The sequence below is a fragment of the Coffea arabica genome, chromosome 2e (genome assembly GCF_036785885.1).
Source record: "Coffea arabica cultivar ET-39 chromosome 2e, Coffea Arabica ET-39 HiFi, whole genome shotgun sequence".
Taxonomy (NCBI): Eukaryota; Viridiplantae; Streptophyta; class Magnoliopsida; order Gentianales; family Rubiaceae; genus Coffea; species Coffea arabica.
The window spans coordinates 4,928,863-4,949,331 of NC_092313.1; the positions used below are offsets into that span (position 1 = coordinate 4,928,863).

The 20,469-nt window shown below is 39.2% G+C and overlaps 4 protein-coding genes across 8 annotated transcripts; 3 read left to right on the forward strand and 1 right to left on the reverse strand.

The window, feature by feature from the left end:
* Positions 1-10: 10 nt before the first annotated feature.
* On the forward strand, positions 11-4,410 carry LOC140036527 (cation/H(+) antiporter 4-like). Its single transcript, XM_072078329.1, has 5 exons — positions 11-19; positions 142-200; positions 345-381; positions 1,441-2,433; positions 3,220-4,410. Exons 4-5 carry the CDS (start codon positions 1,468-1,470, stop codon positions 4,330-4,332), a joined length of 2,079 nt encoding a protein of 692 aa, XP_071934430.1. The 5' UTR covers positions 11-19; positions 142-200; positions 345-381; positions 1,441-1,467; the 3' UTR covers positions 4,333-4,410.
* Positions 4,411-5,792: 1,382 nt separating this feature from the next.
* Positions 5,793-8,465, forward strand: LOC140036526 (cation/H(+) antiporter 15-like). 2 transcript variants are annotated; one of them, XM_072078326.1, is made up of 3 exons: positions 5,793-6,260; positions 6,711-6,844; positions 6,975-8,465. In XM_072078326.1, exons 1-3 carry the CDS (start codon positions 5,954-5,956, stop codon positions 8,136-8,138), a joined length of 1,605 nt encoding a protein of 534 aa, XP_071934427.1. In that variant the 5' UTR covers positions 5,793-5,953; the 3' UTR covers positions 8,139-8,465. The 2 variants fall into 2 exon arrangements, with proteins under 2 accessions (XP_071934427.1, XP_071934426.1); XM_072078325.1 differs by having other exon boundaries at positions 5,793-6,844.
* Positions 8,466-9,848: 1,383 nt separating this feature from the next.
* On the forward strand, positions 9,849-11,788 carry LOC140004304 (arogenate dehydrogenase 1, chloroplastic-like). Of its 3 annotated transcripts, none has more exons than XR_011840110.1 (7): positions 9,849-10,241; positions 10,371-10,539; positions 10,641-10,796; positions 10,941-11,038; positions 11,131-11,200; positions 11,279-11,373; positions 11,459-11,788. XR_011840110.1 is itself a non-coding variant. In XM_072078330.1 (7 exons), exons 1-7 carry the CDS (start codon positions 9,988-9,990, stop codon positions 11,522-11,524), a joined length of 888 nt encoding a protein of 295 aa, XP_071934431.1. In that variant the 5' UTR covers positions 9,853-9,987; the 3' UTR covers positions 11,525-11,788. The 3 variants fall into 3 exon arrangements, 2 of the variants coding, with proteins under 2 accessions (XP_071934431.1, XP_071934432.1); XM_072078330.1 differs by having other exon boundaries at positions 9,853-10,241; positions 11,299-11,373; XM_072078331.1 differs by having other exon boundaries at positions 9,861-10,241; positions 10,956-11,038; positions 11,299-11,373.
* A 147-nt stretch (positions 11,789-11,935) lies between these two features.
* LOC113730295 (protein RETICULATA-RELATED 6, chloroplastic-like) lies at positions 11,936-17,970 on the reverse strand. 2 transcript variants are annotated; one of them, XM_027254900.2, is made up of 7 exons: positions 17,073-17,970; positions 16,449-16,578; positions 15,376-15,906; positions 14,689-14,796; positions 14,033-14,581; positions 13,004-13,117; positions 11,936-12,464 (listed from the first exon to the last, which is right to left on the reverse strand). In XM_027254900.2, the coding sequence occupies exons 1-7, from the start codon at positions 17,714-17,716 to the stop codon at positions 12,318-12,320; spliced, it is 2,223 nt and encodes a 740-aa protein (XP_027110701.2). In that variant the 5' UTR covers positions 17,717-17,970; the 3' UTR covers positions 11,936-12,317. The 2 variants fall into 2 exon arrangements, with proteins under 2 accessions (XP_027110701.2, XP_027110702.2); XM_027254901.2 differs by having other exon boundaries at positions 16,803-17,964.
* Positions 17,971-20,469: the final 2,499 nt, after the last annotated feature.

Below are 20,469 nucleotides of genomic sequence, written 5' to 3' on the forward strand. Positions count from 1 at the left end.
GTCTTTGGCCTTTCTTTATGTGCGTTTTTGTTCCAGCAAATATTCATCCCAATTTCTTTATAAAACTTAACACGTACATATTATGATGGTGGTGTTGTAATAAAAGGTGGAAGAGAATAAGCCCCTTCTTCACTGATGCAGGTCGGACAGTCGATCCCGCATGGGGAACTGCCTAGGGAAACTGATGGCCAACAACATGAGTGCGTTCTCAATGAACCGATTCATTATCCAGGAATATGGACTCCAGAGGGAGCCCATGATTTTCTACATCATGCTTTGCCTCGTCTTGAATTTCAATTATCTGCTATTTTCCTGATCACTCAGTTTCTCCATTTTCTGTTCAGGCCCTTCAAATTTCAAAGACTAGTCTCCGAAATCCTGGTATTTTGTCTCTCTGCTTTCTCGTGCTTTTTAAACTGATCTTTTTAATCAAGGTGTATTCTTCAAATCATTTGTTCTCTGCCACCCTGACCTGTTTCTTCAATTGTTAATTTCACCCTTGACTACCCATATTAGCAACAATTGTGACAGAATTGATCAGAGAACGGGGACATTGAGCTGGTGATGTGTTCTTTTTATCTGTCAATTCTTTTAGCGAGACTATGATTTATTGCTTAAAATTTAAAAGAGTCGAAACAAGAAGTATTTGAATGCTTCATTTTCTAACACCAATATACGTAATGTCCTGTATTAGAGCATTAGTGCTAACCCCTTACTGATTGCTATTGAGTGAGTGATGGGACTCTCAAGAAATTTCCTAAATATATGACTAAGCAAGACCAGTACATCTGCTTTGGTTTATATAATTTTTGCCCCCCTCCCACACAGCCTCATTTGATTATAGTGTTCCTAGCCCCGTAACTTGAAAATATTTCTTCTCCTCCTTCTTTTTTAAAGAACCTTGAAGGTATTTCCCTACCTCTATGTTTCGTCTATTGGTTATGAATCATGAGGCAGCAATTTTTCACCCGTTTGTTGGATCACATAGCCCCCATTTAACTATCTGGTTGACCTGTCATTTGAGGAGCTTCTTCAATTCTCTGACAATTTTATACACATAAAGGTAGTATGCATGTCAGTATGTTGCTTTTCCTATCAGCAGTCATGTCTAATCTGGTAGTGTTCTGTTGCTGGAACTGGTAAATATGTTGCACTTTGACAAGCATAAGTCCTGGTTCTAGCTTTATCACAAGGAATGCAAGAGAAAACTAACCCCATCTCAACGGGATGACTTGCTAGAAGCATCGGAAAAAATGTTTTGATCAATGGGACGTTTAGCATTTATGCAGTTCCGTTGCACATAATTTTAGTTACTGTTGGTTTAGATATTAATCCATGTACTTATTTCGAACAATACCAATATTTGTAACATGAAGAATTAGCATGAAAGAATGTACTAGTGTCTGCATTTAATTTTGCAGATAATTTCCTGTCATCCAGGCTGGTGTGATTCTTGGACCAAGTTGCATGGGAAAGATCTCAAAGTTTTCAGAAATTGTCTTCCCTGCAGAAGATGAAATGTTCCTTGACATCTTGTCGAAAGTTGGCTATGTCTTTTTCATGTTTCTTGCTGGAGTACACATGGACATTAGCACGATCACAAGAAGTGGGAAAAAGGCATGGACAATAGGACTAGTATCGGTTGCAATCACAATGATTGTGGTCACTGGCTTCAATTCAGCACTTTATAAGATTCTGCACCAATATCATGTGCCAGCGGCTAAAGCTATTGTTGGAATACAAACTTTGACTCCCTTTGCTGTTGTTGCTTCTCTCCTCATTGACCTAAAAATTATTAACAGCGAGATTGGCCGCCTTGCTTTGGCTTGCACGTTGATTAGTGATTTGATAACTTCTCCTTTCACAGCATGGATGAGATTTGCATATGCAGATATGGATAAATTCATGAGTGCAAAAACTACAATAATAAGTATTATTATCATCTTAGCTGCTATTCTGGTCTTGCGACCACTATTTATGTGGATAATTAAGCAAACACCTGAAGGACAGGCAGTTAGGGGGTTTTACATTGTTCTGGTATCACTAAGTGTCCTGTTGTCTGCCGTTGTCAGTGATTCTATTGGACTCCAGTATCATTTTGGTCCTTTCATAGTTGGCTTGACAGTTCCATCTGGGCCACCTTTAGGTTCAACACTGGCGGAGAAGCTGGAGACACTAATATCAGGGCTATTTGCCCCATTAATAATCAGTACCTGTGGACTAAAGTTTGATATACTCAAGGTATATGATGCTGGATTTCTGCGGATTGTATGGATCATTATCTTTGTTTTTTCTGTTGTAAAATTCATATCAGTCATATTGCCGGCATTGATGTGCAAATTGCCAATGAGAGATGCTACAGTTCTTTCTGCCATCATGAGTTCACAAGGGATCGTTGAACTGGCTTTATGTCAGAACTATTTCATGAATCAGGTAAAAGTTTTGTGTTTCTTTTATTTGTGCAGCACTGTATATCCCATTTTCTCATGTTACCGAACAAGTTGTGGGAACGTAATTTAATTTTATGCATCTGTGAAATTACTGTGAATGGTAACAAGTTGGTAAGCATATGCCAATGTTATTACACCAAGTTGAATAAATATATATTTTGGTCCATAAGATGATAACCTTCTCTGTCAAAATTAACACATTGAATTCCTAAAGTTATGTTATGCTTGACGATGTTTTGACATGATCAGTGTATTAAGCAGTTTTTGGAAAGTCAAGCAGTGACAAGGTTTCCACCAAACCCCAATGCTTTATCATACGGGAAGCTTAAGTTTCATGGATACTATGTTATTAATGTGTTAAAAACGTGATCCTGGTAGGGGTTTCATTCTTCAGAAGTCTTAAATTCAGCTACTGAAACTAGTGGTCTAAGTAAAGGCATTGTATGAATGCTATTAAGAATTGACCTTGTCAGGAGTTCACAGTAGAGGTTCAGCAAGTTTTAGTCTGTGTATGATCCACTCCTTTGGCATCAATTATCACCCCTCTTGTTAATTAAGAATCTTTTCTTTCTCTTCCTCTAAAGCTTTTGGTTGGAAGTTGAAATCTTTTTCACTTAGTGGTTTTTCCATGCAATGATACAGTTCAAGAGGTAAGAACAAGATAATGTTTGTGTTGGCTGATGCAGTTTCAAACACACTCTTTCTGTGATTGGTTGACTTTATTAGTCGATTGTACAAGAAAAATAACCTGTTTCTTTCTTAATTACAGACAATAGACCGGGAGACTTTTGCCTCAGTAACTAGTTCAGTTCTGCTTGTGGATATAGTAACATCTCTCACAATCAGATTGTTGTATGACGACTCAAGAAAATATACTGGATATCAGAAGAGAGACATTCAGCACTTGGCTTCCAATTCAGAATTTCGCATACTTCTTTGCACCCATCGGCAAGATGATGCACTGGCTGCAATAAAGCTCCTACATATGTCTAATCCTACCAGGGGAAGTCCAATTGGCGTCTGTGCACTACATCTGGAGAAGCTTGTAGGCAAAGCTGCACCAGTTCTAATTAACCATGAACTGGGCCAAAAGTCTTCTTCAGTGGGCTTTCGTTCGACTAAAGTAATTGACATATTTCGTTTCCAAGGGGATCTTCACCCAGGATTCATCAGCGTGCAATGCTTCACGTCTGTGTCACTACCTCAATTCATGCAAGAGGACATTTGTTCCCTTGCATTTGACAAAGTGACATCCATCTTGATTCTCCCATTTCACAGGAAATGGAACCATCAGGGAAGGCTCATACATGACAGCAAGGTCACAAGGACGATAAACTGCTCTGTGCTGGACATGGCACCTTGTTCTGTCGGCATTCTCATTGATCGCAAGAAAATGAGCAATCCATCATGTGTTCCATCAGTACTGCACCGTGTCGCTGTGCTTTTCTTGGGAGGCAATGATGATCGCGAGGCACTGGCCTATGGCCTTCGCATGGCAAAATCTCCAGGAGTTCACCTGTCTGTCGTTAGGCTTATATCACGAGAAGATGTAGTAGAGGACGAGTGGGAGAAGGTTCTTGACGCAGAAAGCTTGAGGGAGTTTAAGCTCCGTTTTTCACGCCAGGATAATGTTGCATTTAAGGAGGAGATGGTGAATGATGAATCTGACACTGCTTTGCTAGTTCATCAGGTGGCGGAAGTTTTTGATTTGATCATGGTAGGCCGGCGTCATAGAGAGGACTCACCCTTGTTGTCAGGACTAATAAGGTGGACTGAATTGCCAGAGCTCGGTCCTCTAGGGGACATGCTTGCTGCTGCAGATTTCCAAAAGCCTGTTTCAGTCTTGGTGGTGCAACAACAAATGAACAAAATCAAAGGTTGATATCACGGATGGAACCAATGTTTACAAAGAAAAATAGAATGCAAAAACTAATATATAGCGCTTGTTTCTTTGCCCGCAGTGGAGCTTGTTCCTTTCCTTAATTTATATCACAAGAAGAAGAATGAAAAGTTAAAAGGGCAAAAAGAATCAACTCAAGATCAAGCCTTGGTTAATTATCAAGTAAAATCAGAGCCATTGTTCATCTTAACGAGCTTCACATAGCCTTTAAAATGGATACAAAAATGGCCAATGTCATTCCTCTGTTCATAATGAAAGATCGTTTATGATCTGATGGAAAGAGCCGGCCTTAAAAAACTTAAACTGTCAATGGTCAAAAGAACATTGAAATTCATATTTGCAGGACACGAGCTTATCTGAATTTGAATGAAAAAAGGGACCGCCTCCTGCTAAAATGCTCACCCTATGACCCATTCATTCAAGCTAATTATGTGGCATGAATACAACTCGGACGCTGTAATTTTTTGAGAAATCTTAAGCCACTTATACTTACATGACAGGCACAAACTAAATTAAATCATGACAGGCATCTCTTTGATTTTAGGGATTTTTATGTATGATTTTTAGTACAACTTTGCAGGTGAACTCAATTTTTTCTTTAATAATGAAGCGTAATCTCGATTTATCAAAAATTGACGCATAAAATATGCTATCAAATTATTAGATGATAAAACAAGAAGTTCTACTAAAAAAAAAAGATCATTTCTTTTCCTGAACAAGACATCAACTAAAAGAAAAGAAATATCTAGGAGCACCAAGTATATTCTAAAAAAAAAGCTCTACCCAAAAAAAAAAAAAAAAGGAAAAAAAAACGGTGCATGGTAGTTGGCATCCCTGACAGATACGTGTGTGGTAATAATAATATCTTTCATAAGCAGTGGTAAACCATGTCCAGGCACAACAGACGTGGTCAAATTTGCCAAAATTGGAGGTGAACCGTACCACTCTTTACTCGCTCAGTTTGCGTATGTTGGGTATTCTGTGTGTTTCTCTAACTAAGGCCAAGAAAGTGTTTCCTTCTTTCCGTTCTTCTGTTTCTCCCCTGCAGCTCCAATTACTTGCTGCTACACACTGAAGATGATTTAAACTCCTATTGCTTAAAAGAAAAGAAAAGAAAAGAAAAATGGCCTCCCAGACAATGAAAGCATCGGCTAATATAGTACTTGACTCGGTAGGAAACAGGACACTTGTGTGCCATGACCCTCACAAGATCTCTTCCAATGGTTTGTGGACCAATGAGAACCCGCTGAATTATTCTACACCTCTTTTGCTAATGCAACTTTCCCTCGTCTCTTTAACATCTATGCTTATTGATGTCATCATCAAGCCTCTTGGTCAATCCACTATTGTTTCACAAATTTTTGTAAGCATGCGACACCATGACATGCGTTATGTATACGAATCTTTTCAATGTCTGATTGTAAGTTTGGCAAGCATTTTTAGCTAGTACCATTTCTCTGGTTTCTCATCTTGAACGTTTTTTGTCAACCAGGGCGGTATAATCTTTGGCCCATCACTTTTAGGACATGTAGCATCTGTAGGAGCGGTATTCTTTCCTCCAAGAGGCCAGATCATATTCGAAACCTTTTCAACATTTGGCCTAATGTTCTTCCTTTTTTCAGTAGCAGTGAAGATGGACCCTAAGATGATGATCCGCCCAGGGTGGAAGCCCGCGATTCTAGGTCTCTCTGCAGTGTTCACAACCCTGGTTTTTTCTCTACTTTTAGCCTTTGCCTTGAAGCGCTATGCTTCTTTGGATCCTAGCGTTGCCAAACCGTTGCCTGTAATAGCGGCAGCCCAGTGTCTGTTATCCTTCCAAAATGTTGCCAGCGTCCTGACTGAGCTCAAGATGATTCAAACCGACTTGGGTCGCCTTGCAGTCTCATCAGCAATGTTCTGTGATCTGATTGGTATTTGCTTCATGGCATCCGCATTTGCAGTTTTACAAACTTCAGGGGACTATCCAATGATTTCAGTGTTAGCTATCTTAGTCTTTGTCATTTTTGTACTTGTTTCAGTATATATCATTCGACCACTAATATTGAAAAGTTTGAGTCTAGTACCTGAAGGAAGATCCATAGGGGAGTCGCATATTACTGCTATTTTTACTGTTCTTCTTGTAGTCGGGTTTATAAGCGAGATGATTGGCCAGCACTTTATGTTTGGACCCATGGTTATTGGTTTGGTGGTGCCTGAAGGTCCACCTCTGGGCGCCGCATTAACTGCAAAACTTGATATTCCTGTTGGAAAGATCCTGTATCCAGCATTTCTAACTGCTAGTGGCCTCAAAACAGACATCTTCTGCATCCACTTTCAAGGTGCTTGGACAGTGGCATTGATAGTTTTTTTGTCTTGCGTAGTCAAGGTCGGAGCAGTAATGTTGCCCGCTTGTTACATGGACTTGAAAATTCAAGAATCTTTTGTGCTCGGTTTGATGATGAATGTCAGAGGCCTTTCTGAACTCGTCTTGTACAATCTGTTTCTGGACGTAGAGGTGCCAACTTTCTGATCCTACTATGTTTTCCTGGCTAGTAACTTACTTCTCAAACATGCGATCACAATCCGTGATACAGCTCTTTTCTTCTTTTTTTTTTCATTATTATCATTTTTATTTGAAATGACAGGTTTTGAAACCTGAAGCATTTGCTTTATGTGTTGTGTCAGTGATTCTAGTCACGGCAATCACAACACTACTAATCAAACTTCTCTATGACCCATCTTCGCGACTTACTCCGGTGAGACGGAGAACCATTCAGTATTGCAAGCGCGGCACAGAGTTGAGAATATTAGTCTGCATCCATAACCAAGAGAATGTCCCCGCAATGGTGAATCTGCTTGAAGCTTCCAATGCAACGGAAGAAAGCCCAGTTACAGTCATAGCCGTCCTGCTCATTGAGCTGGTAGGTCGGGCAAACCCCATGCTCATTGCTCATCAGTCCCACAGATTGCTGCAGCCTAGTTCCTCCAGATCAGGCCGCATTATCAATGCCTTGCGGCAATATGAGCTCTGCAATGAGGCTTGTGTCACCTTTCAGTCATTCAGTTCTATCTCACAATTTGACACAATGCACGAAGATGTTTGTCGCGTGGCACTTGATCAAAATACCAACATCATCATTCTACCATTTCATAAGCAATGGGAAATTGATGGCTCGATTGGATCAGTAAACCGTGCCATACAAAACATGAATGCCCAGGTCATAGAAAAGTCACCTTGCTCCGTTGCTGTTTTAGTGGATCGGACAACTCTGCGTGGCTCCAGAACCATTTTGAACGGTCAATCTTCATATCATGTTGCAGTAATCTTCATTGGTGGTGCAGATGATGCAGAGTCACTATCTTATGCTGCTCGCATGGTGATGCATCCCCATGTCAGCCTTACAGTTTTCCGTTTCCTCCTCCTAGGAAGTGATAATATGAGGGAGAGGAAGATCGATAATAATCTGATAGATGAAATCCGACATGTCAACATAGGGAATGAGCGTTTTGCGTACCAAGAAGAGATCGTCAGAGATAGTGTAGGACTAGCTGCATCTGCAACAAGATTAGGAGGTAGTTTTGATTTGATTCTTGTAGGAAGAAATCACCAAGAATCTCCTCTCTTGGAAGGCCTTGGTGCTTGGATAGGTTGTCCAGAACTTGGTGTGATAGGGGACATGCTTGCTGAGCCTGATTTTGAACGGACAGCATCCATATTAGTGGTGCAACAGCAGAGGCTAAAAGGGAAAGTGATGAAGAGGATTTCAAAACCAGTAGTCATTGATCAAGAGCCCTTCCATGCTACATGATGATTCCTGATTCTATAGAGCAACATAATCAGCGGAAGCATCCAATAAATTAGAAGACTGCAAAAGCTAGAGTAGATGAAGTCCATTACTTTATACATGGAGGCCCCTCGCACTGTTTAGTTTATGAACAAGCTGTAATCATAATCCTTAGAGTTAGTATAGTTCCAATAGATGTTTGATACCGTGAAAATGCACCGCTCCAGAGTAGCATTGACATCATCACTAGAAGAACGTACAATGAACGAGACAAATGCACACAGCAGAACTGTTCAACTTCTTCGTGGAGTAAATCAACAAGTCTTACTATTCGTTAGTGGCTTTGACGCATTTTCTGGAGCCCAAGTTAATCTGCACTAAAACAGTGACGCAAATATGTTAAAGGAATTACCCATGAATAACTAAGTGAGGGTAACATTTGCTTTAGCAAAGTTTACAATGTGAATCCAGCAACAGCTCTGGCATCATAAAGAAAACAAAGTAAAGATAATAGCTCGATCAGGAATCAGAAATGGAGCATTGCTTGCCAGCAACAACACACTGTCAGAACTCAGAAGGGTTCATCATGATCTGTTTGCTAGCGACCATTAGACCCGTTATTTGAATTTCATGCCTATCATTAATGTTCATCAACAACCGCCAGCCGAAATTGGTATCTTGTTGCCGGTGGTAATATCTATAACCTCTATGATTTGGCAATTAATTAGGGCCAAACGGAAAATGGATAAATGCTGTCAGGGTCAACCTCAAAGCTGGATGCCGCCCAGAAAAGTCATTCTAACAACCTCAAAGTGTTGTTTAGATCCGGAACGGATCGATCAGTTCCATTGATCCGACCGTTAACCGACCTTTTTCTCGAGTTAATTTGTAGCACAAAATCCATTTTGGTCAAAAATCAGTAAAAATCGTAAAAAATTGACTAAATCAGTGATCCGGTTTAAATGGTTGACTCGGTTCTCAAATTTTTCTTTCTTATTTTTTCCAAATATAATTTGAGTTATCTAAATTGTAACACTTTCATTTATTAATAGGAATAAAAAAACAACATCCACTTAATGTAAATACCAAAATCACTCATTTTTCTGAATGATCTCTAAATCAAATATGTTTTCATCCCTATCATCTTATCAATTTTGCATCAGTGATTCCAACTTACATTAATTTGTTTTAATTTAGTATTTCATGTAGTTTTGGAGAATATATATATTTTAGCCATGAATTTATATTTTTAAATATAATTATTTGGTGTATATTTGATTAAAAGTCTAATATTTTTGGAACATTCTATATGATTTGCTGAATATAACTAACAACTTAATTTTAATATTTCTAAAATTTATATAATTATAACATCATGCAGACGTTAACGAATTTTTGAAAATGATCCGATCGATTCGATCAATTGACCCTAACTTAGTAGTTTAGTCGAATCGCTATTCAATCCGAATTTAACGACATTGGATATGAACGCCCAATCCAACCCTACAGTGAGTCATCAGGACATGAACAAAAAAACAAGATAAAAGAGCCCAATCCAACCCTACAGTGAGTCATCAGGACATGAACAAAAAAACAAGATAAAAGACAGCGCCTCCACATGGGACCATGCATATCCACCAGAAAGGCAGAAACGTGTCCAATGTGCCTAGATGTCCATGCCGCCTACTTGGAGTGTTAGGTTGTGTTTGGATTGCATTTTCCGTCATTTTTCATGGAAAAATTACTGTAGCGATTTGATATATGTGAGGGAAAAAGGTGATAGGGAAATGTGATCACGGAAAACGATAATATTTTCCGACGAAAACCTTCAATCCAAGCAAGGCCTAAGGTTTCCGCTAACAGTTAAATTAAGATGGACCCAGTCAAATACGTTTACAATAGATTCTCTAGAAAACTTCACCTTCTTCGGGATCACAGGGTGGCAGCCCCCATGTCTTCCCTTACATCCTCTGCTCCCGTAAGAGGTCTGAAGATCGGTATCATTGGTTTTGGACCATTTGCACAGTTCCTAACGCAAACCATGATAAAACAAGGGCATTCCATAAGGGCAACTTCAAGATCCGACTACTCTGAGCATTGCGCTCGTCTGGGCATCCCCTTCATCAGGTAGGTATATAACCCCATTAAAATAAGCTTTTTCTGCATTTCAAAACCGAGGAAAATCTGTTGTTGTACTGTATCATCTTTCGCATGAACAAATACCCATATGTGTACGCATAGTAACTAGTGGTGCAGGGACATGGACGAATTTCTCCAATCAGACAATGAAGTTGTACTGCTGTGCACCTCAATCCTCTCTCTTTCAGATGTCGTCAAGTCCATGCCGTTTCAATGCTTGAAACGGCCGACTCTTTTTGCTGATGTACTCTCGGTGAAAGAATATCCCAGAGATGTTCTACTTCAAGTATGCTCTTAAAAGAATTTTGATTAGCCAAAACAAGATTGATGTGTTAAAACAGGACACCGTTTCATTTACTATGCGCTCTTTTTGGTCCCTTGAAAAAGGCTCTGCCTCCAGAATCGGATTTGATTTGCACCCATCCCATGTTTGGGCCAGAAAGTGGAAGAGATGGGTGGCACGGCCTGACTCTGATGTATGAGAAAGTCCGCATCAGGAATGAAGCTGTGTGCTCTGGTTTCCTCCATATCTTTGCAAGTGAGGTGAGTCTATTAGATCTTCATCGGCTGCCTATACTTCTTGACACCAGTTAAATATATATATATATATATATATATGACCTTATTTTTCATCTGGACATGTTAAGCTATATCTTCGTTTAGACTGTTTTTCACATATCTATGAAGCTGATAATTGCACAGGGATGCAAAATGCTGGAAATGACATGCGAAGAGCACGATAAATTGGCTGCCAAAAGTCAATTCCTCACTCATACCATTGGCAGGTACAAAGTTCAACGCAGTTCAACCATAGATGACTTAATTAGGCTAGAGATACCAGAGACATAACAAGCTGACATAGCTTATTTTTCAACAGGGTCTTGGCAGAAATGCAGATTGAACCCACGCCTATTGACACGAAAGGATTTGAAAAGCTTTTTGAAGTGGTAAGTCAATCACTATGAGAGCACTGATCTCCAGCATTAGAGACGTCTCAATTTCTAACCACAGTAGTCCTTTAAAAGACGTGTCATTCCACTTGCAGAAGGAAAGCGTAGCAAATGATAGTTTTGATCTATTCAACGGGCTGTACGTGCATAATAGGTTTGCTAGACAACAGGTAGAGAAATTCTTCCATTTTCACCATATGCTTTTCATAGCCAAGACACAGGGCATCAAAACTTCATATGATATTTTTGGTACAGCTGAAGAACTTTGAAGTTGCCTTCGATGGTGTCAAACATAAGCTGCTAGACCGGATGAATGAATAGACGGATCGAAATCCATCCAATGTATTGATCATCAATCCAGGCGACCGAGTGATTTTTTTGAATTTGAATTCTCTACCTGATAGCAGAAAGAGCTTTTCCTAAGAGCTATCCTAAAAGCTTTTCCTTAAATCCCTTCTTGAACTGTACGTGGGAGTTTAAACTCTACTTGCAGTTAAAAAAATTCAAACGTGATGCCATACTATCCTCTTAGTCAAGTCAAGTCTGCATACTTACTAGTTCCTAATACACAAACCTCCTTAGGCATCTCTTCCCTGTAAATTAGAATAGAATAAATTATATAATTGTTATTGTTGTCGAAAAAACATAAAAAATAAAAGCTATCCCCTAGTCACTGGGTCCAATGATTGCGCGACTGAGTGATTGAAACTATGTTCACTAAGCTTACTGAAATGGACTTAAACAAATGTATATCATTCACCAAATTGTATCACTCATCCAGTTGCATTTTATACACAGGATGTTGTGAACAGTAAAAAATTGTGATATAAAGGTTGCCCTATATATTATAAGTAAAATTATAGTTTCAATCCTCCCACTTTTCTCTGGCTTTTTCTTTTTTTTGCGGGTATTTTCAACAATGGAGCACCAATAAACAGCACAATCCATGAAAAGAAGTTCTTCCCACTCGCCCTATATTGAATTTTATGAAGTGCAAAACTCTAATAGATGCGCCAGATACTCTTGGTCTGGAAGCAAAACGATGGAAATATTGAAACTCATTTCTTTAAGGTTGTATAAGAAGCCCATGCAGTGGGCTGTTGTGGGTTTCCATCTATTGCTCGTTGATTTCATCAATGTTGGCATCTTCTGGAGCATTACATTCCAATGCAGCAGGTTCAGGAGAATCTGATGTCTCAGATGAAACCTTTTCATTCTTCTGAGCCTGAAGTCCCGTGAATCTAGCTAGATCAACCCATTGCTGAAGCATGTTAAAGAAATATCAGTAAATATCAGTATCGTTCCCAACACAGTAAGGGCTACAACTCAAAATGATTACTGCTATGCATATCATATATCTAAAACAACATAACTGAAATCCTATTTATAACAACCAAATTGTCAAATAGAGACCACCTCTTTGTGTGCAACAGACCCAGCAATGAAACCAACTTTCCATTAAGCACCATAAAGGTAGTATAGTCAACAAAAGGCACAAAGCAATTACTCCATGGCATACAAAGAGTTAGAATTCAAGATGATCAAGGCTGTGCAAACTGCAAAAACTAAAAGCCTATTCATGATAGCCAGAGTAACAGACTTTATTTCTTTCTTTTCATCGTTCCAAGTATGCAATCGTGCCGACCCCTTTATCTAGGTAGAAAAGCAAAAGATAAAACCCCTATTTTTCTGAATGTTGACGTTTATGAATAAATTTGTCTATCCTTATTAGCTTGAGATTTATGTTGTGAAGTATAAATTAAAAAAGCTAGAGTTCCCAAAAAATAGAATATCTCTAACCTGGGTTCCCCAGTAGGAGTTGATCGTTCGAACAACAAAAGATAGCATATTTACAAGAAATGCTTGATCACTAAATTTGTCTGAAATCCGATGCTCCACTAGCCCTGCAATAACCTACAATGAATCACCAGTCAGTTTCAACAAATACCATACAATAAAACCACCACCCACCCAACTTCCGACTGAAACACACAATTTAGAAGAAGAAAAAGAGGATTTGCCAAATCAATAACTTTGGAGTCTTTGATTCAGTAATTTTAACATTGTAACACAGGAGATAAGCACATATGACAAGCTCAAACTCTGCAGTTGTTTCACAAGCATCTTATACAATCAAAGACTACTTCGAGATTGTTGCATGAGTATCAGTCCATGTGACACGTTAAAGGTGCAGTTCAGGCTTCGAAATGCATGTGTCAGATAACCTTTTTTCCTGTGTCTATTTGGTTTAGCATATTAAATTGGCCTCACTACACACACTTCTATTCTTGAGGGTTCACCGGCCTTCACCTATAAAGAGAATTGGCTCTCATGTCAACCATTTGCTCTATATCATGGGGTTACACCAAGTGACATGAAAAAGAATGTGGCAAATGGATATGTTGGATTAAAGTTTTCTTAGTTGCAGGAAGTTTATAACCCTAAGATGCCCATGTATAATCTCTCTCTCTCTCTCTCTCTCTCCCGCAGATGCAGAACACACAAATAAAACTGCATTTATCGTTATCTTGTAAAAATCAATGTCTCCTCATATAAACATGCAGAACACACATACACACAAAAGAAAACTGTATTTATCATTATCATGTAAAAATCAATGTCAACAGTTATGGAGTTTCCGTCAAGGTACAGCATATGACGTAACAATACCAAAGAAGCCATGCTCTCTGGTTACCTGATTCCAATGCTCATGATAGCTTTTTAGACGAGTTTATATGTATTTACTGGATAATCAAGATAATTATCAGCACTTGAAAAGATTAATAACTCTAGCTAATGTCAAACTTGAAAAACACATATCCAACCTACCTGATATCGGAGATTCGCTGATGTTCCAAGAAAGCATGCATATACAACTGCTGTTTTCAGTATTGGTGAGCGTTTAATTGGATGTTTGACAGCAAGGGCAGGATTTAGTACTTTCCGCATTGCATATACAACGTTCGATGAAGCTACAGCTCCTATGCTAGATATGAATCCAACTCCTGCTAGTTTCAGACCACCAATAAGTACTGAAGCAACTCTATGAATCAAATTCCAGTCCTTCCCAGCTGGACTTCTCTGAAAAGCATTATCTGGGATAGAACCAAGAAGACCTTTTAATGCTTCCATGCGATCAGGTCCACTAAAACCATCAGAAACTGAAAGGAATGAGAGTGTCGGGGCAGGAAGCCACACTGTGAAAAAGTCGACAACCGATCCCCTCAGTGTGTCCGTGATGACATAATCAAGCTCATAAAAAAAATTTTCTTTACGCCTTTCATACTGTGCCAGGAGTGTGGTTGTTATCGATATAGCTTCTTCTATAGCTAATCTATGCAGAAATTTGGGGTCTGCTAATAATCTCTCTCTAAAGCCCTGCACAAGATAAGTTGTTACCACCACCAACTTAACCATATCAACAACTGGAAGCAACTGCTTGCAACGAGTCATTTATTATTATGTGTGAGTAGACTGTAGAGTACCTGGAAACGATGACTCAAGTCTGAAATAACAGGATATTTCTCTAGATCAAAAAAGTTCTGTAGCACTTCTGGAGATACCAGACCAAGATCAAGTCCTTTCTGAAGGTCCTATAAAATTTCCATGAGATTCAATTGATGAGATGATGCAACAGTACAAATACTCAGTAAGGTGAAGTCTGTTGCAGGATACACATCTACATATATTCAAAACAGGTAAAAAGGTATTTCAAACTTAAACCCAAGGCTGTGCATCTTAACAACTTCCTTGCTTCCAAAAACAATTACCAAAACACGTTGAACTAAATATAGGACAAAGCCAACAATCCATCAAAAATCAAAATGATACACTACCATAAACTTGGACTTATTTTCTTTATAAACAAAATGCCACAAACAGACTAGAGCGACTTCTGAATTAGGAAAAAGGAAAAAATTTGTAGAGATAGAGCCCAAATTGTTTCCAAAGCTAGACATAAACCACAAGAAAGGTTGCTTTGGTAAAAATTTAAAAACTTCTAAGACTTTCAAGTTCAGAAGATAAGTTCTTGTCTGTTCAATTGGGGAGGGAGGGAGTCCCGTGGGTTCCAAATTAAGTGCCCCTGTATATGGAGAATGATTCGCATGATAAAGCATGTTATGAGAAAAAGACTCTTCCCATTCGTGGGAGTACAGACAGATGGAACTAACCTGGGGTAATGCATCCCGCTTTCTACCAGCAGCATTCATCACTCGGGCTATTTCTGCACGATCAAAGCAATTCCGACTGCAAGGTCTCGCAGCAGAATACCACAAGAAATCAGCAATAGGAACTTCTCCCTCTCTCCGTATCTGCTGTCTTTCAGGGTCAAGCAGAATGACAACTTGATTTTTCTTTGGCATCTTCCTTGAAATCCTAGCAGGTAGTCCAGTCCCTCTTGATCCGTATGTAACGTGGCTTGCACCTGTCACTACAACTAGCATATCCGTTGCTCCACCATCTGTCACAGCTTGCGAGATAATTTGAGACATGGTATAATCCTCAACCACTTTTGCCTGTAGCGATAAATATGAACTTGGCCCAAAAGGAGTAGATTGATATGCATAATTTGTATCCATTGGTGATCTGCGTGAGAATGAAGAAAACCCCGAGATAAAGCCTGAACCGGCTGGTGGCGCAAACTTTTTCCGATCAGCTTTAGAAAGTCCATGAATTCCTTCAGCTTGAACTGTTCTTAAGATCTGGAAAACGAATTTCATAAGAGAGACAAGAATTTCACCAATTCTCTATAATAGAAAATTATCCCATTTAGCAGTCTATTTTGGCCAGTAGATGAAGAAAAACAACCAGAGATTACTTCACTTTCTGAGATCTTGTGTAGCTGAAATGTGAATTCTATGATATTGGAATATGTGACATTGATACTCAACAGCCAAAAAGATTTAGTATACTATCTGACAAAATATATCACTGTTTTGGAAACAAATTAATATTTCTGAATGCCAGTAACAGTACATTTTGATACTAAAAAACAATATTGACCTGAAATCTGAATCTTATCTAAAGATCAACAATTAAAACCAACTCACCACCAAATACTAGCAAGTTTGATTTGTTTTCCTCAAGTCTTATATGAGAATTTGACTTCTAGGAACAAGTTTGCTTGTGAGCATCAGCAAATATTTAGATCAACTAAGCCTTACTAGCTGTACATAGCCCTGAAATGTTTGTAGCAGACATAACACGAGAAGTATTTCTTATGCCCGATAAAACTGTGGAATACCTCAAGTGGAATGCCACACGCAACCAGCTGAATTCCATTAGCTCGGCAGTAACTGATCAGAGGTTCATATTCCTGCCAGCGCTCAGGAGGCCAGTGTCTAAGAAAAGATTTGAGGGTTTCTCCATCAATCCTGTCATAGGGATAATTTTCATAAGAGAAGTGCAACATAATTCGTCTCCAAGTACACCTTCATGGATCACTAGAGGCTAATCTATGATAGCAACCTGTATCCTTTCTCACTCTTTGTCCTCCTCTGGGTACAAGTTAACTTGTAGGAATCTCAATGTCGAAAATCATAACAGATCACTTACTAATCTGTAATTCATCAAATTATTCAAAACATGCTATACTCACATAACGCGTACAGGAGAGTTAACAAACCAAGCATACTTCACAAAGAGCGCACGAGTTAGGCATTTTATATTCTCAAAGGATGAACGACGCAGGCTAGTAGCTAAAACAGGTGTAATTGATCCACTCTCTCCCGTCATAACAAACCTTCAAAGCAAATGTACGGATCTCAAACACAAATGATTTACAGCACTTCCGCACGGTGCAGAGTTTCATACCTAGTAGACTAACAAAAGTCAGTAAGACAGACTGATTGAAAGATGGAAATAGTACTTTTTATCCAAATATTCATTGAGCAGAGCTTGTAGGTTAGAAGGAAATGCATCCAAAGCCAGAGAAATCCGCCGCTCTGCCTCGTCACATCTTTTCTTCAAATTCTTCACAATCTCCAGCTCCAATTCCCTATCGTCGTGAACAGGCACCTGCTCAGCTTCACCTAAATAAACTATCCTAGCATTCATCACCTTTTCCCATACCTTCGTCTTATCTTTCCCAACCGCCAACGGCTCTCCCATCACTGTCGCATCGTAAATCCTCGAATTAATCACCTCCTCCACGGGCGCCTCCAGCTGCGCTTCTGGCGTAACAGTCGCAGTGGGAGCTACCTCCGGAGGCTTCTCATCCGCTCTGGCCACTGCCGACCGTAGAACGCAGGCGCCAACAGCCAGGAGAGGCGCGACAAGAACATCACGCCTTCTAGGCCCAGAATATTCGCCATGGTCCACCGGAACTTGACGACAACGGACGGAGACTCCGACGTGGCCATGCTCCAGCCTGAAAGTGCGAAGCTGGCGGCTGTTGAATGAAATTTCATCAGGGAAGACGCAACGACGGGGTACAGGACGACTCCTCTGAGTATTAAAGTGGAGAAGTGGTCTTGAGCTGAAGTCAGTGGAACGGTGAATGTGGGGCTTCATTTTTACACTGCTCAGTGGCCCAGGATTTCAGTAGCAGTGCTCCCTCCTTTTGATGCTCTTAGTCTTGCAAACACCACATGGTCCGCGCATCGGAGGATTGTTGAAGTGCACTTTTTTGGATGGGTTGGGGATGGGGTTGAGGGTTGGTGGTGGGATTCACGTTGAGGCTTAAAGCGTTGAACGTATTTGTCGCTTAAAAATTGTACAAGTGGACGGACTCCCTCCCTGTCTCTCTCTCTCTATCTCTTTCTTTTTGTACCTTTTGTACTAGAGGAATAGCACATGCCACGTAATTTTATGGAAAGAATTGCTGATTTTGCGATTTTCCTTACGTGGCAGATAGAGTATTAAGATATGGATAGCTTCAATGGTAGGGCAGCGTTCTGGCACGTTGCTCTCTTACATCTTCATTTCCTCGTCCAATTTCTGCTTTTATGGTTCTGTATTTCATAATAATAGTTGGAGTTGATTTTCATTCTCTCTCCCAATTTTACGTTTTCTTCTTGTATATTTCATAATAACGGTTGAAGTAAATTGGAAGAACCAATTAGAAAGAACACAATAACTGATTACAATTTCTTGACATTTGATGATAATAATTAAAGCAAATGATCGCATTATGGGTGTGTTTGATAAAATTAAAATTTAAAATTTGAATTTATTAAGTTATTAAATTATTAAATATTTAACTATTATTACGGGCAGTTAGGATCTTATCAAGAGGTTGGGTGCTTAAATTGTGCTTTTCATCTTTAAGTAGTAGATGGGACCCGTCCCAAGGAAAGCGGCCCAGTCCAAATCACTATTCATATCCTAGTGAGTTTGCGACACGTCATGTTGGATTACTATTACTTCCTGTGTTGTCTGGCTCTGGCAGGAACTAATAATCGACTAATTTGTCTCAACTCTTAAAGACTCTTGAGAGCAGTGCCTGCTGCGAGAAATTTGGCTTTTGCTCTGCAGGTCAATTTAATGGGGATTCTGTCTCTGAAATCCTCGTAAGATGACAAAGCAAACGCTGGCCCGGCTTGGTTACCGGCTAGTGGCTAGTGGCTAGGAAGCTTTCACTTTTCAGTTGCTTTTTCTGGACAGCGCCTGCTTAAAGGCTCACTTGTTCGGCATCATGTGGGCTCAGTATTCTTCAACAGGATGGCAAATTGGCAATACTGCTGCGCCAACACTGCCGTGTAACTTTGCAAATTACCACAAGGTCTTGTAATTGTCTAAATACTGCAGCGTCTCTCAGTTGTTTACATACTATATTAAGTTTCTTTGCTTATACATTTTGGATAAACTACTTAAAGAATTTCTAAAATATTTCATCTATTAACTTTTAATCTCTCATCTATTCCACTCCTCAAATTGTTCCCTCGATAATAGAAGAGTTTAATCCTTCAATAAGATGCCAATAAGGTGGTTCTCTGAATACTTATCTAGTCTAAAATACTTCCTCCGTCCCACTTTGATAGTCCTGTTTTCTTTTTTTGTCTGTCCCAAATTGTAGTTCACTTTTCAATTGAAAAATATAGTTGTATTTTAATTTTTCTAAAATACCTTTATTAAATGTAAGTTATTGTTACTATAAACCTACCTCATTTAATGAGAGTTGATTCTTTTTTTACCATCAATTCAAGTTCCCATAGAATTGTACTCTAATTAATGTGAGGGTATTTTAGAAAAATAGCTACCTAAATGGATTGTTCCAACAAAGTTAACTACTTTTTTTTAAAACTGTGTGAAAAAAAAATCAGAACTATCAAAGTGGGACAAAAGGAGTAACACATAATAAGTTTTTTTTTTTATCAACAATCGAGAAAAAAAGATGTTGAAAGCATTTATGAGATGCAAAACAACTAATTTGAACCAACCAACAAATTTTTTCCTTTTTTATCCATAAACTATAAATAAAATACGTAAAAAATAGTTAGCATTTACAACTTACAAGGTAATTAAAAGCGCATTCAAAAATGCGACGGTCAAACTAGTCTGTATCATTTACGCTAATTTTGTAGGCTGCAGCGACAGCCAGTGGCCGTCTACTTAATTGCATAACATACACTCACTATTTTTAGCTTTAGCACATTCGATACATGTTAGTAGTACTGCTACAAAGGGAAAAGTACATTTCCAAGTTTCGCTTTTCGGAGCCTCCGCGTAAATGGTCCAGCGACAGCACCTTTCACTGGTGATCACTTGATCCCAAGATCGAGTATCTGTTCTGCTGGATTTCTCCGTGCACTTATCGTGCTTGGGTCGGGTTGGGACGTCGGGCCCGGACTGCAGGGGATTAGTCGGGCTCCGTAAGGATTGACCGGACACCTCTGTGTTGACAAAAAAAAAAAAAAAAAAGTTACGCTTTCCAGACAGTAGACAATTTGGTAAAAACCAGAACATTTCAATGGAACTTTCTCAAATGCACCATGGGAATGTAAATTTGATCTCGCGATCAATGGACAACGAAAATTCAAGAGCTGGTCAAACGGTTCACCCCAGAATTCAAGTCCCCTTCCCAAATTTAAGAACATTTTTACATAGTCAAGAAGTTCCTAAAAAACTTGTGAGAATAAATTGTACTTAATATAGATTTTTACTGGGCAGGGAAAAAGGTACAAGTAGGACAAACAAACATGGAAATATATTTTTGATTCTGTTGTTGCAAATTCCTCTTTTTGGTTTGCCTTCCCACTAGCCCTCCCTAACCCATCAAATTCCAATTTCGTTTACTTGTAAGTATAATTCCCCTAAACAAAAAA